The 17,466-nt window shown below is 48.7% G+C and overlaps 1 protein-coding gene across 1 annotated transcript; it reads left to right on the forward strand.

The window, feature by feature from the left end:
- The first annotated feature begins 767 nt into the window (after positions 1 to 767).
- WDR93 (WD repeat domain 93) lies at positions 768 to 11,366 on the forward strand. Its single transcript, XM_062000433.1, is given in 15 exon segments — positions 768 to 1,028; positions 2,129 to 2,227; positions 2,229 to 2,325; positions 2,993 to 3,056; positions 4,128 to 4,271; positions 5,749 to 5,846; positions 6,493 to 6,676; positions 6,894 to 6,959; positions 7,417 to 7,502; positions 8,192 to 8,408; positions 9,096 to 9,162; positions 9,856 to 9,907; positions 9,910 to 10,017; positions 10,144 to 10,324; positions 11,249 to 11,366. Coding segments are annotated over 15 exon segments (1,842 nt in total).
- The last annotated feature ends 6,100 nt before the right edge of the window (positions 11,367 to 17,466 follow it).

The raw sequence follows: 17,466 nt of genomic DNA on the forward strand, positions 1-17,466 counted from the left end.
CGGGGACCGCGGCCGCTCCGCCCCGCTCCGCCCGGGCCCCGCCCCGCCGCCGGAACCCTCCGCCCCGCTGCGCGTTCCCAGCCGGGCCCGGCACGCGGCGTTACCACGGCGACCGCCGGCCGCGGGGTGGGTGTCCCCGCCGAAGGCTGCCCCGGGGCCGCGGCTGCGGCCGTTCCGCCCGCGGAGGCCGGAGGGGCCCGGCCCGGCCCGGCCCGGCCCGCGCTCCGGGGTCAGCCGCTGCGGGGGGTGAGGGCGCTGGAGCCGGCCCCGCCGCCAGCCGCCCCGGCCCCGCCGCTGGGGCGGGAAGCCACCAACCCGTTGGTTTGGAAATGAATTGGTAACTCGCAGTGACATCGCCTGCTTTCCAGATTAATCGTTGGGATTGCATCCAGGCAGAACAAGTGTTTTAATGACGAGCAGGCTAATGTATTGGTAATGCGTTGTCATAATTCCTACACAAATTAGTGCCAAAGCTTTTACACTCCTTTCTTTTTCTGTAGACAGCCTGCAGGTTTCTGTCTATGTGATATTCCCAGAGCGGGACGAGACCCCTGACTGACAGATGTAAATAGAAATAGCTGCAGAGAAAAGGGTTGCTTTGGCTAACTATACTGAAAGGACCCCCCCTTCCCTCTTAGAGATCGTGAATCATCGTTTCCTTTTCCCCCATTACCTCATGAAAGCAGATATTGCACAAGTCTTCGTTCTTCTGCACTTGCTGTGATTCCTGCATCTGTGATGTGTTTTGCTTCTGGAAGGGCAGACCCATGGCTGTGTATATCCAGAAGCATTCCCTGGAGAGTCCTCCACCGGCTGGAAAGGACTGGCTAAGGGAAGATGAAGATTTCTTCCTGCAGGATCCCGATCGAAAGCGTGATTCATTGCCTCAGCCACTTGGAATGGTCAACAAACTGGAGATGATGGTTTTTTAGAATGCTATGGAAACCATTGAAAGAAGGGAAGTGCTCCAAATGGCACACATCCTAAAGATCCATCCTACAAAATGCTTTCCTGCAGCTGAATTCCAGGTACAGAGCCCCTCACAGCAGAGATAGCCTTAGTCACCATGGCAGCCTTTCTAGAGAATAGCCATTCAGTTGATTTTTACATTCTTCTGGCCATCACCTTCCTCAGAATCCACCAGCATCTCACTGATTCACTTTGAAAGACTGCAGCTTCTAAGCTTGTCTGGCAGGTTCTGCTTCCCACCCATCTATCACACCTGTCTGAAAAGAGAGAAGCAGATATTAAGCAGCCTTGAGTTCACCTTTTGTTTCTCAGGCCGGCTCCACCCTTGTTTGCAGAGAAGGTAATTAGTCCATAGCATGCAAAGGGGCAAACTCATCCTTGTGTTATGGTGAAATACCCTAATGGAAGTGTCCTGAGCAGAAGGGCAGCTCTGCCTTCCCCATCAGTACCTGGAGCTATCCAGGGGGATACACTGGTGGCTGCTGGTGTTCTGTGATTGCCCAGTGGAGCTCAGCATCCCACCACAGCTCTGAATTAGCAGTGGAAGGGCTGAGGGCTACTGAGTTCTTGGCAAAGCCCCATCTGTTTATAGGAAGAGGAAACACATTTTCTCATTCTCAACACTGAACATACTCTGTGACAGTGTCTAGTTTGTTCTGTTCCAGTTCTGGGCTGCCTACCCCAAGAGAGACAGAGAACTGCTGGAGAGAGTCCAGCACAGGGCTACCAGGATGGTGAGAGGACTGGAGGATCTTATGAGGAAAGGCTGCAGGACCTGTGGCTCTTTAGTCTGGAGAAGAGACAACTAAAGAAGAGACCTTGTTAACACTTATAAGTACCTAAAGAGTGGGTATCAGGAGGATGGGGAAACACTTTTTTTTCTGCAGTGCCCAGTGCCCATTACCCCAAGGGGTAATGAACATAAGCTGGAACACAAAAAGTTCCACTTAAACATATGGAAAAACTTGTTTGTTGTTGAGGTGAGGGAGCCCTGGCACAGGCTGCCCAGGGAGAGTGTGGAGGCTCCTGCTCTGGAGGCTTCCAAACCCTCCTGGACATGTTCCTGTGTGACCTGATCGAGGGGAACCTGCTTTAGCAGGGGGTTGGATTGGATGATCTCTAGCTGTTGGATACACTCACCTTTTCCCTTTCTTGGTAGGTAAGTGAAAGAGACAACTGCCTTGCAGTGTCTGGGAAGTACCTCTTTGTTGGTCTGTCCGTGGGTCTGGCTGCCTTCAGGGTGTCTGACTGTAAGGAGGACCTCATCTTGGGATGAGGTCAAGAAGGAGGTTTGTGCTGTCCGTGCATCAGATCTGGGGAGTGAGTGCCATGTTGTGCTTGCTGTGGGTGAAATGGGTTAGTGTGATGTGGGTTCCCTGGACCTGCCTGGGGATGGCTGTGCTGCTCTGCAGCTGAAGGGTTGGCAGCTGCATTATGGAAAGTGCTAAGTTAGGAGGAATGTCAGAATGGCTGGCAGGTTTCTTAGAAAGCCCTGCAAAGAGGGCATCAGATAACAGGTTGTAGGGTGACAGAGCGGCCCTAGGGCCTTGTGATTAGTAGAGGGTGTGGGTTTGGTGTTCTCTCCAGCAGCAGAGGCAGGTGCAGAGCTGGGAGTGAAGGGCAGTATGTTTTAGGAACACCTTGGATCAGATAGAAAGAACTATTGTTAGGTATAAGCTCCTGCCTGTGCTTTGTTTCAGCACCTGTGGTATGTAGGTTACAGCACAACCCCATGATAAGCAGGTTTGTTAATTCATCTGAATCTTACCAATTCTGATGGAGATACTGTTCAAACTGGCTTATCCATCTCTGTGTACAACTGAGTGTTTGCTGGTGCTGGCATAAGGAAGCCAGCAAAAATTTAGTGCTGGGAACAGGGGGATATTCTTCCTTGAGCTCAGGAAAAAAGATGTGCTCTTGTTCACTCTCCTGCACATGTTGTAACAGCCATCTCCCAAGAGCACAGCTACCATCTGTTCACCATTCTCTTCCTCCTACCATTGCTTTTGTATTTCTATTCCAGGGCTTGTCTGGCTCTTCTGCTTTCACAAAGAAAGCTTCCCACTCATTAGCATCCTAAATGAAACGTTAAATACCGAGTTAATTCTGTAGACACTGGGCAGAGGCTGATAAGTAATCAAACAGGAGGGGTACTAATTGCCCTCAGGAGTTTCTGTCAAGGGCAGTAGCACTCCAAGAGTTCTGCTCAGTATTTGTTCATGTTCTTCCAACAATCTGTCTGGCCTGAGCTCTGTAAGGCTGTGGAGCTCTCCGAGTCAGTGCTCTCACTTTGATGCCAGTACTTTTTCCTTTGGCAGGAGGGTATCAGCAAGAAAAGCACCTTGTGTGGAGGTTGGTGCTGCCCCTGGGCCGTTGTGTTCTAGCAGAGGGGCCAGTGACAATGCTTTTAAAATGCTCCATGTGTTCTAGGTTCCCAGGGATCCTGTTCCTAACCTACTCAGTCCTTCCTCCAGCTTAGAGAGCTGCTCCTGACACTCTCTGTCCTCTCCAAAAGGCCTAGTGTAGATCAGAATAGATCCCAAAAGTTTGGAAGTGGTCAGTGTAGTTCACAGCTCCCAGAAGGCTCAGTGACAGCAGGTTTCCCACTGCTCTCCAGAAGAATCAAACTCAGTTCTTCCTTTGCTTTGCTTTGGCTCGCTGTTGGGCTGGAAACGTGTACACCTGAAGAATTTTCTCTGGAGGCATAAGCCAGAAAGGATAGAGACAGTCTCTAAAAACACAACAAGCTCCTTGTCACAACATTCTTCTGCTTTGTGGCAGCTGCCTTTGTCAAGCTGTTTGCTGCTGGCAGGTTTTCTGAAGCCCTGTTTGGTGGAATCTGCCAGGGCATATATTGAGAATGAGAGCTGTGACATCCACTGTGAGATCATGTCCCACTTTCTACTTTGCCTTAACAGCTACAGGTGAAATTCTTTGACTGAGTCACTCTGTGGAATTTGTTTGGTGGATGTTGGACCTCAAGGGCTTGAGCTGGAGGCTGTCAGCCTCAGTCAAGCATGTGAAGCCTTTAGTGAGAGGAGAGGTGGGTTGTGTGCAGTTCACAGGGATTTTACATTTCAAAAAAGATCCAAATCCTGTTTTAGCACAGAAGATAACAGAGGCTGCTTGTTTGAAAGACCTTTTCTCCTCATTTCCAGTTGCTCAACGTGGTTTCCCAATGCAGACAGCACAAGAGCTTGGCTGGACATCTACTGATTGCCTAAAGATTCCTGGCTGAAGGAGACAGAGAAGAACCCAGGAGCTGCTGCTGGGCTGGCGTGCAGGGAGAGGAGATCAAGTTGGACATCTGTGCTAATAAACAGTCCCATCTCCCACTGTGTTATTTTCTTCTTGTACCCTTTTGCCTACAAGTCTTTCCCCAAGCCTTGCTCCTGCACACAGTGACAGTAAGATACAGGCTGAACAAGTCTGTTGGCCCAGGGGGATGGAGTGTATGTCGCTACATCTGTTCCAGCTGCCCATCCCACATTTCACAAGGCCTTTTTGTTCTTGGGACATGTTTATTCTCCCAAGACAGGCTTTCTGATGAGGTTCCCTTGGTCCCAGGGTTAGTGTTCCAGCCACCCCTCCCTGAAACTGGCAGTTTCCCAGCAGTATTGCCCCATCTGAGGAGGCCCTGTGTAAGGGCCCCTTCAGGGCTTCTACCTTATGTTACTGGGGGAAGGTGAAGAAGTGGGAATTGGGCCTGATACCTCCACCTCGGAGTCTGGTGCTGAACCAGCGTTTGTGTTTTAGACTGTTTACAACAGGAGATTGATGGGGTCACAACCAAACTCACCTGAGCAGGGCAGGTGCTCTGTCTGTTTGCATTAACCACTGCTACCTCTGGTTCTTTGGCAGAAAACTTTGGAGCTGTGTGGGGATGATTCTGCAGAGATGGTAACTGCCCTCAAGGAATGTCCTGAGCTACTAAGGGGTATTTTAAATGCTGAGTCAGTGCTTAACCCTCTCCTGCATGACTTTCACCCCGGTAGATTTCACCTTTCAACACACAGGCATCTTTGGTCAGCACTTCTAGCTAACCCTCTGTGATACCTCCCTCATAACTCTTCCCTTCTTCATCAAAGACTTTCCTGGCTACTTAAGTGGGAGCTGCTTCTCAGACCTGTCTTCAGGGCAAACATCCCCCTTAACTTGGCCAAACCAAGAGCAAACACTCAGACATTCCCTCTTTGCTGAATCCATGGGAACTACCCAAGTTCCTGTCTCTTTCTCCCCAGACTTGGTGGATTATTTAGCTGGACCTTTTCTATTTAGCCAAGTGTCAATGAGTGTGGGTTGGGTGGTAGCAGTGCCAGTCCCCTGTTAGGGTTTTCAATCCTAGCAGAGCATGTATGTGACCTCCTCCAGTCCCGGGCTCTCTGAAGTAAAATCTGGTTCTTGTATTCAGCAGCACTCCACAATGTTTAGTTCTGCCTTTTTGGTTTGGTTCCTTGGGTTTCTTTTTTCTGAGCCTTGCTGTGCCCCACCCAGGCCTGTGCTGCAACACAGAAATTCAGAGAGATTAGTAAAATCAGAGGTGGAGGACAAGTGGAGATGTCTGGGCAGGACATCCTTTGTGATGTTGTTGAGAAGACAGTGACATCTCTCAAGCTTCTGTGTTTTGGCCTGAAGAATGAACCTAAAGCCAGTATCTCCTAGGCAGTGTCAGCCAAGCTTTGCATAAACTTACTTTTGGAAGTATGATTCCCAAAACCAGGTGAAAACTTAGCAGCACAGGGAACAGTTCAGTTCTCAGGCTGATGTGTTTTTTTTTTTCCTACTGCAGCAGTCTACTGTGTCTGCAAACAAAGGTGATGTGAAGCTGAGTCTCCCAGTGTTGCTGCTCAAATTGAAGCTACCCAAACCCATTACAGGTCAAGACTAATTCTGTACTTGCAACCTGCAGCCTCCTTCAGGTGGCAAAAGAATCATGGCCTTTTGACTATAGAACAGGTCAGAAGGTTTCAGTAATGTGCTCCCTGGTCCCTTCCTGACCTCTCCTTGTACTTATGTGTAATCCTGCAGTGGGAGTTGCTTCTCACCCAACTATCTCTTGTGTCACCTCTGTTAGCACAAAATAGTACAGTTTGTCTTGATGTGGGTGTCTTACACCCTTGGCTTCATTGTCACCAGAGAGGGAGGAGGAGGTTTCCTAGCGACCTGACAGCATCCTGAGTTCACCACTCTGAGTCCAGGATCTGTAGGAAAATGCTGAGAGTGGGGAGAGAGCAGATCTTATGCTGGGACACTCTCAGAGACTGTGCCTCAGCAAGGCAAAGTGAGCTGGCTCCTCGGGTGACTTACTCTAGTCCTTTCAAACACTGGAAGATGGGCTAGCGATATGGAAAGTCTCACAGAAGATATTCTTAGTGTTGAAATACTTCTACCAGCAAGGTGCAATGTGTCCCTTTTCAAGACAATGCCACCCTGAAGAAAAGGGGATGGTCAAAGGGCCTCTGAGTGCTCCATGCTGTCTGTTCCTCCAGGGCTGTGCCTTTTCCCTTTGTGTTCCTGATCAAGGCAGTAGTTTTAAAAGCCATTTGGATGCCTTGAAGAAAGTGGATGATGGCAGCATGCTTGGCTTGGAGTGCAATCACCTCATCAGGAACTCCCAGTGGGAGCAGCAGGGAACAATCTTCTGCAGCATTTACCAGGAGGATCTGGAGGCCCAGGGTGAGAAGGAGAGTGAGCAGGAGATCCTCAGGTGAGTGGGAGCACCACCTACAATTTCAGCCTGTGAGACTTCAACACAGGAAACTTTTCAAGTGCAGATGGAAGCCTCTGTCTTAGCTTTGCCTCCTTCATGCCAAGGCTTCAGGGAAGAGGGCTTGAGCCATTCCAGGTCTTGTTGCAGTGCTCCCTGCTTATCAAGGCTTTTATTTTACTTACATTTATTACTTTCTTTTTCATTTTCCCCCCAGACATGCTACTTTTCACTTTCTCCTGCCTAGCTGGATCCTACAGGTGGGACGTGAAATAAAAGTACAGCCAAGGTAATCCAAATGGGCAAAAGGCTGTTAAGTTGTGAAGCACATCATCACATGACATTGAGCTCCAGTTAGAGCTCAATGGCTCTGGCTTGGATTCACTGTATAAATTCCATCTCCAAGACATAAGCCTGAATGAAAATGTCAGCCCTAAGACTTTGAAGTCAGTCACTGGCATGGAGTCAAACTAAATTAACTCCATAGTTTAAAAAAACCTCCAAACTCAAAGAAACTCCAAAACACCAGAAAAGATGAGGGAATACACAGACAAGATAAAAATAACAGACAAGAGGAGAATTTGTTGTGGTTTAGTTCCTGTGTGAGCCAAGTTTCTATAAATCCCATCAGGGAAACCATGAGAGCTCTAATAAGAGCTTGCTAATGGTATTTTTGTGTCCTGGAATATTACTTGCTTTCTCCCCAATCTCATTCTCTCTTTCGTTGTCCCCTTCTCTGTACCAGATGTTCCAGATGGCATCAGTGTTCACTGGGATGGAAGCCACAGTCTCTGCTTGTACTTATGTAACCATCCACTCAAGGAAAAATAAAGTGGGTAAGAAAGTCTTTCATTGTCTAGCAGAGCACTCTGTGGGGAGTGGGAGTATCCAGTGGGCACTGGCTGTCATTCAGGCAGATCTTTGTGATTCAGGGACAGGAAAAATGGAGAGGAGAGCTGCTCAATATCTCATAGGTTTGGCTGTCATGTGGAGATGCATCAATAACTACTTGGTGCCCTTTGGGACTGTATATTGACATGTCAGTGGATAAATTGCTCCCTTCCCTAGGAGTTTGAGGCTCTGGCTTGGTGTGAGCAGGGGACTGGCTTACAAGCACATCTGAAAACAGTTTGGAATCCCTTCTTCATGGGATGCTTGGCCAGAAGTGGCAAAAGCAGCATGACTGCCTTAGCCCTGACAGACCTGTGTTGCAGGAGCTGTGAATTGCTGCAGCCAGGACTGATGCCTGCCTTGCCCTGAGGCTGTGGGACACTCACTGCTTTGCCACTGCACCCTGAGGCCATCTTTGAGGCTGTTGTGGGATCACAGTCAGTGCTAGTGTCATCCTGCTATGATCAGGGATTCTCCTGGCAAATGAATCTTCTGCCATCAGGATTAGTCTGATGGCTGCTGCTCCTGAGCAAGCCACAGTCCAAGCTAAGCTGTCCTTGGATACATTGCCAGTTCCTTTTACTTCCTAGAACTACTCTTTGTTGTTGCTCCCTGCTTCCCCAGGATACCCCCTGTCTGTGACTGCCATTCTAGAGGAACATCTCATCTGTAGGATCCCCTTCCTGTGGAGTTCTGCAGCTGCCAGTGGTGAGACACCTTGTCCTGGTACAGATCTTGCCTATCCCATCGTGCAGCTTCTGGTGCTGTGTACAGACAGCTCTTTCTAGTGGGTGAAAGCCCCCAGGTCTGGGAAGTCCAGCATCAATCTCCTGGCAGACAGGTGAGGTAGACTCTGATAGAGCTCACCCCAGCCAAAGAAACTATGTGGTATAGTTGTCAGGTCCAGGAGGGAGCTCCAGATTTCTTTGGAATAAAGAACTTGTTACTGCTTTTTGTCCAGATAGCTCTGCCATGCTGCTGTCAGCAGCTAGGAGTCAGTTCCAGTGGTAAAATTCAACTGTTGTGCCAGAACTAGGGGTGTCTCTGGATTCTTCTGTGCACCAGAACACAAGTGCTTGGATCATTGCTCCAGGGCTGACATTCAACTAGTTGTGTCTCTGTCAGAAGCCCAGGGGAATTTCTTCTTCTCACTTCTATCCTTGCCAGAAAAATTTTGCCCTGGAAGTCAGAATATGCATTTCTTACCATCTTTCTATCAATTGCATGTTTCACTTATCCCCTTGGTTTGAAGAGAAAGGTCTGTTTTGGGGAAGCTGCTCCTCTGTGGTTTCATGGCTCCATGGCAGGCAGGGGATTTGTATCTCCAAAATAGTTCCCAGGCAGGTTTGCCCAGGGATGAGCTTTGGAGGTTCCTGCCCAGGAGAAGGCAGGCTTTGTCTACATAGGGAAGGAGCTTGGCTGGGACTCTCTGCCAACCCATGTGCCACAAACTGCCGTTGTCATCATCACAGCCTCTCAGGACATGCCAGGAATATTAAACAGTGGTGTAAGCCTGACTGTTTTACAGGCCTGAAGATCCAAATCTTGCTGTCAGCACAGCAGTGCCTGTGCTGGCATTCCCTAGTGTTGTAAGTATTCCTGCCAGTTTCCTTCAGAGAACACAGGTCCATCTGGCCTAGGATCCTGTTTCCAGTAATGGCTGTAACTAGATGCCTAGAAGATAAAGACCATGGCAATCAGATATGGTACTGCCCTCATATCCTTTCCTACTCTCCATTTTTAGCATGAGGACTTCCTGCACCAGTTATGGGTTAACATGTCACTGCTTGATCTCAAAGGGTTTCTCTTCCATGGTTATTTTTCACTATCCTCTTGCACCCTCATGGACTCTAATTGACTGCTGAGGAGAGAGGCACTGGTCATAGACAGGTCCAGCTGCAGAGGTGAGAGGATTCAGCCATGAAGCTTCAGGTAGCAGGGTTGAGTATGAGAGGGCATCACAATGAGAAGTTACAAGCCAGACCTTTCAAACTGCCTCAGAAAGTTTTCAGGCATGGAGACAAAAGGACTAAAAGCTGCTCACCAGAGTCAGCCATGCAGAGGGCTGGATCTAGTTCATTTCCAGTCTGCCCAGCTGCCCTTTTCCAATCCCAACCTGCAAGTTGCTGTCCAAGTTCCCTGCACAGCCTGTTCTTGATCTGCTGTGGCCCTATGACCACTGGGCTGGCAAAGCAAACAGCATCATAGCTGGAGACTTGAAGTCCTCAATGTCCTTCTGTGTCCTTTCCAGGAAATGCCTTTCACTTCTTATATATCTAAGTGTCCACTTGCTCTTTCAGGTCCTGATCTTCTCCTGGGATGGTGCAGTGTTCCCCATGAACATCACAGATCATTTTAGTGCTTCAGTACTCCACCTTCTCATGCTGTGGCATCCCTCTGGCAACCAATGTGCACAGTGGATAGTGTGACTTGGTGCTTGCTGCTGCAAGGTGGGTGGCACCTTGGAGTGGTCTTAGATACATGGTCACTGGCTGCATTCAGCTAGGCACTGATCCTTGATAGTTCTTATTGGATGAGTCCTGATGCAATAGCCCACTCTTGTTATTTCTGTTAAGCAGATAAACAGCAGCAGGCAGATGCATTGGCACAGAGCAGAGCCAGTCACAGCACCATCTTCCTTTTTGACTCCAACTCCTACCCACTGAAGAGTGCTTTCCCAAAGGAACCCCATTTGCCTCTCAAATCCTTTCAGAACCTGCTATGGATTGAAAGATGTAACATTTTCTTACATGATAGGTAAGCTTCTCCTTCAGCCTGCTAGGTAAGTGCACTTGCACTATTGTAAGCTGTGGTGTCACTCAAGTCCATGCAAGGTCTCATCCCGGAGCTTCTGGCTTCTGCTGTGTGCTGTGAAAGATTTATGTCTGGGTAAGGTTGATATTCAGGTATCGAGATTCCTGATAGCCACCCAGAATTCTTCCTCCTCTCCCTTCTGTCCTTCCTGGAACAATTTAACAGGTAAATCAGGATGCCTGGCTTAGCTGATGCATCGAGTGCAGGCCGTCACTAGATGGCAATGTGGCATCTCTTATTGGGTGACCGTTTCCCTGAATTCTTTTGGGAACCTGGAGCCAGATCCGTGTCAATGATATTCTGTTTATTCTTTTCACTATGCCTCAGTCCTCCAATTCGAAATGGAACAGGTGGGTACAGGTATGACCTTACAGCACAGTTTACCTGGTAGCTGTCCCTAATTCCTTCTCTCCAGGGTGAATCCTGTGGTGGTGTCTGGCTGGTTAATTGCAGAAAAGTCTCATCCTGTGCTACCAGCCACCAGTTCTGTCCCTCCTTCTCATAAAGCTGGAGAAGAGGCTCTTGTCTATCTTATACCAGAAAAAGTGGCGAGATATCGCCTCCAGGGATATCTTGCACCTTGGGTACTGAGCACTGAAACCAGAGCAGAGCTAACACAACTGCAGTGAGACCTGTGTCTACAGGGGCTAACAGGCAAAGAGAAATATGGAGGTCAATGCTGTCAAGAGCAGTAAATCTGAGTGCTGAGTGGCATGAAGGAATCACTGAGGTTTTTTGGACTCAAGAAGTCCAAACTGCTTGGTTTTTAATGAGCCCCAGGGACCCTTGAGGGAACCAGACTAAGATAGTCTGAGCACCGAGGGAATGACAGGGACTGTTTTAACCACCCTTTTCTTCCCTGGTTAGGCAGCAGCGCCTGCTGAGACCCAGGGAGCAATTGCCTGAGTACTGGAGTCATCTGCAGGCACAAGCAGCTGCCATGGATGAGGAGAGACAGAAAGTGAAGGGGCAGAAGAAGCTGTAGTGAGCCTTGCACCCTGAGGGCCAGGCTCTGCACTATCACAGTTTGCAGCCCCATGAGCCAGTACTGCTATTTTGACAGCAAATCTATTCAAATCCATCCTGCTGCTTTTCAGCCTGGGGCAATTTGTCATGGAAAGAGCTGCTTGCCTGCCACTGCTCAGCTGTGAGGATCTGTACCTTGCCTCTCTCCCTTCCTAGTCCTCAGCCTGTCCCAGCAGGGTTCAGCCCCTCCTCATCAGAGACAAACAATGCTGATGGAAGAACCTTGAGTTAGGAAAGTCCTCTCACTGAGATGACAGGCCAACGCCTCTGTGGTCCAGCTAAGTATTTGTGCTGGATCTCTGTGTCCTCCCAGAGACCTGGAACATCAGAGCAATGTGGTATGTTACAGTGTCCTTAATAAAGCCTTTTCTCCAGAAAGTCTTTTGTTTTTTCATAGGACTGGCACTTTGTCAGGGCTCTGATGTTGTGTCCTCCTGTTGCTGGGGTTCACCAGTGTGTCTCATCTTCTGTGCTGACGCAGGTGGGCAGGTAACAGCATTGTTGTGCTTATCAAGAGACATGGTCTTTTCAAACCAAGCAGCAAACCAGGCCTGGAGGTGGCATCTCCCAGAGAATAGCAGTGCCAAGCAACAGTGACACTGCAGAGTGTGTCAGCCCTGACCTAGGCTGTTCTGCAGTCTAGTCATTGCTTTATACTACAAAGCAGGCAGTGTTGGAATAAGACTGCTTAAGAATTGCGGCCTGGAAATGTGCAGACAAGTTCTCTGGGTTAAGGTCAGGCTAGAACTGGTGTCAGAGCCAAGAACTGATGTCACTGAGGAGCTGAGACAGAAACTGGGGGCTGTGACATGGCTGTGCTGAGCCAAAGACAGGCCAAGAGCATGGCCATCACCTTGGTCAGAGGCCATAAAAAGGTGAAGCACCCCTCCTACAGGCAACACAGGATAAAGAACTAGCAGGGACAGTGCACAGCCAAGCATCCACGTGTTTGTGTCTTACTCCAGTAAATGGATTAAGTTAGTAGCTTGTCCTGTATACTTCAGGTAGGGCATAAAAGTGTGCAGGTTCCCTGCTCTTTCACTTGGCAGCATTTTCAGGTCTGTAGTCCCATGGGAGACTGGCAGCTGTGGGAGACATTAGCTGAAGGCTTGGATTGCTCAGTCAGGGGCTGACAGCCTACCTGCATTTTGCACTAGATATCTTTTCTGCCTTGTAGACAGTCAGGTGTCCTGGGACCTGAGGGGCTTTTGGACAGGTGATGCTAAATACCCATTCTCAAGCAGAGCAAGCATATGCTTTCTTGAGCATAGAAAACATGAGAAAGCCTCAGTCTTTTCACAAGTGGTCATGCTTCCAGGATGACTGCCTAATGTGCAAAGAATCTGACAAACCTGCCAGGAATCACTCCAATCTGTGTGTATAAGTGAGCTGTTTTTTTTCCAGGTCCCCCTCTAGCGTCTCCCCTAAAGGTTCAGCAAAGCATCAGTGCAGGGTGCCAGGGATTCAGCACACACTGAGCTATGTTGACACTCTCATGCCAAGGTCTCTTTTCAGTTTTTCATAACAACTTGTCTTGTTTTGGACTGAGTTTTGATGAGAAGTCTCAGCTCATCCCCTGGAAATAAATTCAGGCAGTCTGTTGGGGAGGTAGGAAAGGGGAGAAGCATTCCACTTGTTTCCCAGTCTCAGACTCCTGCTTTTGCTCTGGAGAAGGACAAGCTGTTTGAGTTAAACCTTCCTATTTGCTGCTTTTGTGAAGGGTTTGAGGGCCATAGTAAACCCTTTTGTGCTGTCATTTTCCATCTGCCACAGATTACAGCTTCACAGCTCGTCTGATTGTTACAGATATTGATACTGGGTTGTGTGAGCCCTTGCCATCTGCTTCAGTGCAAAGGCAAGTTGGGTTTGCCCAAACCACCTTCAATGCCTGTTTAAACTGAGCCACCTGGTTCAGCACTGAAGTGAGCAAGGAATAATCCTTGATCTTTTCTTCTGTTCTTGCTATGGTGGCAGTGACTACTTAATTATATTGTTTTGGTGGTATGTTAAGAAACAATGGGCCTTCTGCCATAACTGGGCCCAGGGGATTAGTGAGGGCAGGGGGTCCTGTTCCTCCATTGCTTCCTCTGCTGCAGGGAGCCAGCACAACTCCAACAGCACTGGGTCTAGTTCTTGCTGTTTATACAAGTGTAAACGGCTTGGGGATCGATGTCCTTAATCCTACCCCATCTGCTTTCCATCCAAGAAGAGCAACAGGGCTTGCCTAGCATCAGAGGCAGGACAGGATCTGCTAAACAGTTAGATGTACTGTGCATCCACCAGTTTGTGTGTACTCATCTCGAGATGTGCTCATTTGTTTGCAGTTGGAATTTGCTCTAAAACCCTAATCATGTGCTTGGCCAAGATAACCAGGAGCTGGCAGGCCCCACAGAGAAAGCAAAACAACAAGCAGCTGCAGGAGGCTGATGAAAAGTCTTTGTTTTTGCTCATGACTTCAGCAGGGGACCGTTTGTTTCCTGCTTCTTTGAAGGGATACAGAAAAATTGGTACGATCAGTGCGTGGATGTGTAGGTTGGTGCTGGAGCTGTGTGCTGAGCTCCACAGCACATTCTGGAGACAACCAGAGGCACTCATTGCTTATTCCAAAGATGATGCCCTTGCTAGCTATTCTTCCCTTCCTGGTTATTGCCTGGGCCCTGGGCAGCTGTAGGTCTGAGCCAATTGGGGCTCTCCTGCTGCTGGAAGCTATAGAGAATCCTTGAGAGGTATCTTAAGCATCACCATCCTAAGATGAAACCGTCAGAGTTCTGTCTGAGCCAACTCCGAGTTCAGTGCCAAGTTCAGAGAACTCAGAGGTGCTGTCTGTGTATAAAAGGAGCAGTTGGGCTCCGTGTTAAAGCAAGCAGAAGGGATGTGGTGGCTTGGGAGGGAAGAGGGGCTGAGCTCCAGCGAGAGGCGCTCGAGCCGCGTGTTCCAGCCCCGCCGGGCCGGCTGCGCTTTAATCTCACCCGATTATCTGCTCTTCGCTGCGCACAAGCCAAATGTCACCGCGCTTCTTTGCATATTTGCTCGTGCTGTGGAAGCAGAGGAAAGCAGAGGCTGATAAGATAAGGTTGTTCCACCCTGAGGGCCAGCAAAGGTTTGGGTAAGCGTGTCAGTGCTGTTGGAGGAGCCAAAGCGGTGTGTGGTGTGTGCTCTGGGAGCTGCTCTCCTCGTGTTTGTGTTGCCAGCCTTAATGCACCAACCCACACATCCCCGCGGTGCCCCACCGTGGATAATCTGAAGCCATCCTACGGAGGAATCTGTAAAGACTTCTCTGTGCTATTTGGGGCAAAGACACTGTGGGACATGCAGCAGTGCCCAGGGCAGGACAGTCCCAGCAAGTGCTTGCTCTGTTTGCTCTGGAAGTAGGGCCATGCTCAGTTGTCAGGGCATTAAAAGGCCAGTGTCCTCTCCTGCTCTATAAATGTGTGTCTAGATATAGGTGAACCAGGTACTTAATTGCTCAAATAGCTCTCGTTGTCCAAACCAGTGTCGCCTCATTACCTCTAATGGCAGATCCTGGTACCAGGGTGCAGTTTCTCATCCTCCTTTCCAGGCTATAGCTGTCAGGTTGTGCTGTTCAGCCAAGCTGTGCAGATTAACTCTCTTAATCTATCCTAATTCATTGTGCTAGATATCTCAGTCTGATTTAATTTAGGGTTTCTGCAAACCCCTTCCAGTTTGTCCCTGTTTGTGTTCCAGCTTGTCACTGTCCAGTGTTTCTGGTACTGCTCTGTCTAGGACCTGGCACAATATTCACATGTGGTCTCTCATGAGGTGTGGGGACTCGGGTTCTGCTGGCCTCCATACCATTTTGCAAGAGCAGCACCATTAGCTGGGATGAGAAATGAGCTGTGTTTTCACAGCCAAGATAGAGAAGGAAGTTGTCTGGGCATAGCTGAGGGTGCTGGAGAGATAAAAGATTTGCATGATGACTGGGGTGATGCTGTGTTTTGGCTCTTGCCTCCTGATCTTTACCTAGCTGAGGACAGACAAGGCTTCTGCATCCTATGTAAGCCGAGTGCTGGGGCCAGTGTGCAGCTCAGCAGACTGGTCATGAAGCAGGGCAGGATTTGTCATCCCAAGAGCCAGGTCTTCCCGTGGCAATGCCTCTGTGCAGTGCCATGTGTTGGCTCAGCCCCAGGAAAGTCCAGGCTTTAAGAGGAGGGGAAGGCAAATGACTCATGTCACTGCAGGGCAGCTGATGAGGCAGGAGGGAAATGTACAGTATCTGAATGGCAAATTGGGCTGGGCTGCCAAGTGTGAAACGCTTTGAGGCCTCGAGTGTGTCAGGCTGAACAGCTCCCTTTGTTAGAGGCTTTCTCTCAGCCCACTTGAGCAAAGGGAACTTTTCTGCGCTGAAGAGCTGGGTCCTTGTCGAGGGGATGAGGGAAGAAGTTTGTGTTGTGAGGGAGTATGTGAAGGAGACGGAGATCTATAAGGGAAAGAAGCAAATCCCACACCGAGCAATGAGGAAGAAACACTAATTAGGCAAGGACGAGGAACCTGCCAGGTTGCAATCCTGACCTAACAACCAATTATATGATAATACAGCACAGTAATGCAGGATAAACACTAAGTAGAGGATGCTCCTGAATTAATTCCTTTTTGAAACACAGTGATCATTTAAAAACATCCGGTATCCTAATTTGAAACCGTCCATCACAGATGCCAGCACAGCCTGTGGTAAATTGTCCCACTTGGTAAACTACCTGTGTTAGTTGAATTTGCACCCTGTTTCTAATCCAAATAGGTCACGTTCCAGCTTCCAGTCACTGGGCCTTGCTGGGTCGCTGGGAGATGGAAGAGCCCACCAGCAAAAGGTATGGTTTGTGTGGAGGGACTTACAAGTCATGTATGTGAGCAAAGCAGATGTGAGGAGACTGAACAGTTCTCTGTGTCCATGGTGGAGCAAAGTAGTGGGTTCATGTTAGGTGTGAGGGGAAATTTGCACCAGCTGTGGAGGCAGCATTACTGTAGTTTTTCTGGGGAGCTATGCAATGTCCATCAATGGAAACCTTCTCAAACATCTGCCAGGAATGACACCATGTAGACCTTGCCCTCACTAGGGTGGTTCACTAGTATAGTGGGAGTTCTTGAGTTCTTCCTAGCTCAAATTTCCTATGAGTTGCAATTTCTAGTGGTGAAATGATCTGGGTCCCTGAGGCCTTCTCCATACATTCTGTCCTTGGGTCCTTGCTTGCTATGAGGCTATAAGATACTCCTTGTGTGGCAAAGGAAAATCCTTGGAGCAAAACAAAGAAGCAACAGGAGAAGGGAGATAGACCAGGGAAAAGATTTGCAATTGCCCAAATGGGAATTGAACGCTCAATTCCATTACTAGCAGCTTCTGCCCTTTGTGGATCTCCCCCATGACAGGCTCCTGGCAGAGACTGCAGCAGTGATGGTGAATGAGACAGTACTAAACAGATCTGCCAAGCTGTACTTCCCTCCTGCCTCAACAGCTCTTGCCCTTCACAGAGCTACTTCCCAATGAGCACACAGTGTTGCCATCTCCTTCTTTTTTTTCCCCCTTCTGGTGCTGTCTCTGTGGAAGTTCATATTTTAGCAATTCATTTTCTTTAAAATATTTCTGCTAAAAGCATTACCAGAAAGTCTCTTGGCACTGGTAAATGTTTGCAAAGGCTGAATTGTGTTGATCAGCATTGTGGACAGGCACCTTTCCTGCAGATTAAATCAGAGCCAGTGCTGCTGCCTGGAGTAACAAGGGGTAAAGCAAGCATGAGGGATAAAAGGAGGAAGCCCTGAGTTATTTTGCTTTGCGATGATCACCTTAATCGTCAGTTTTCAGGAACAAGCTGTATTTTTCTTCAGTGGACATTACCACTGCTGTAAATCATCATTCCTCAGGGATCAGGGAGGCTGAGGTTATTTACTTGTGGGAGCCAGAGTGAATAGATATAGACTTACACATTTCCTTTACAAAAATGAGTCTGAATCAAAAGCCTTCCTTTGTATATCCTCCACTTCTTGAGGAGAAAGCCTGAAATCCAGATCTGGATTTTTTATATCTACTTTGACCACACTGACCCTAA

This window comes from Colius striatus, chromosome 7 (assembly GCF_028858725.1).
Source record: "Colius striatus isolate bColStr4 chromosome 7, bColStr4.1.hap1, whole genome shotgun sequence".
Lineage (NCBI taxonomy): Eukaryota > Metazoa > Chordata > Aves > Coliiformes > Coliidae > Colius > Colius striatus.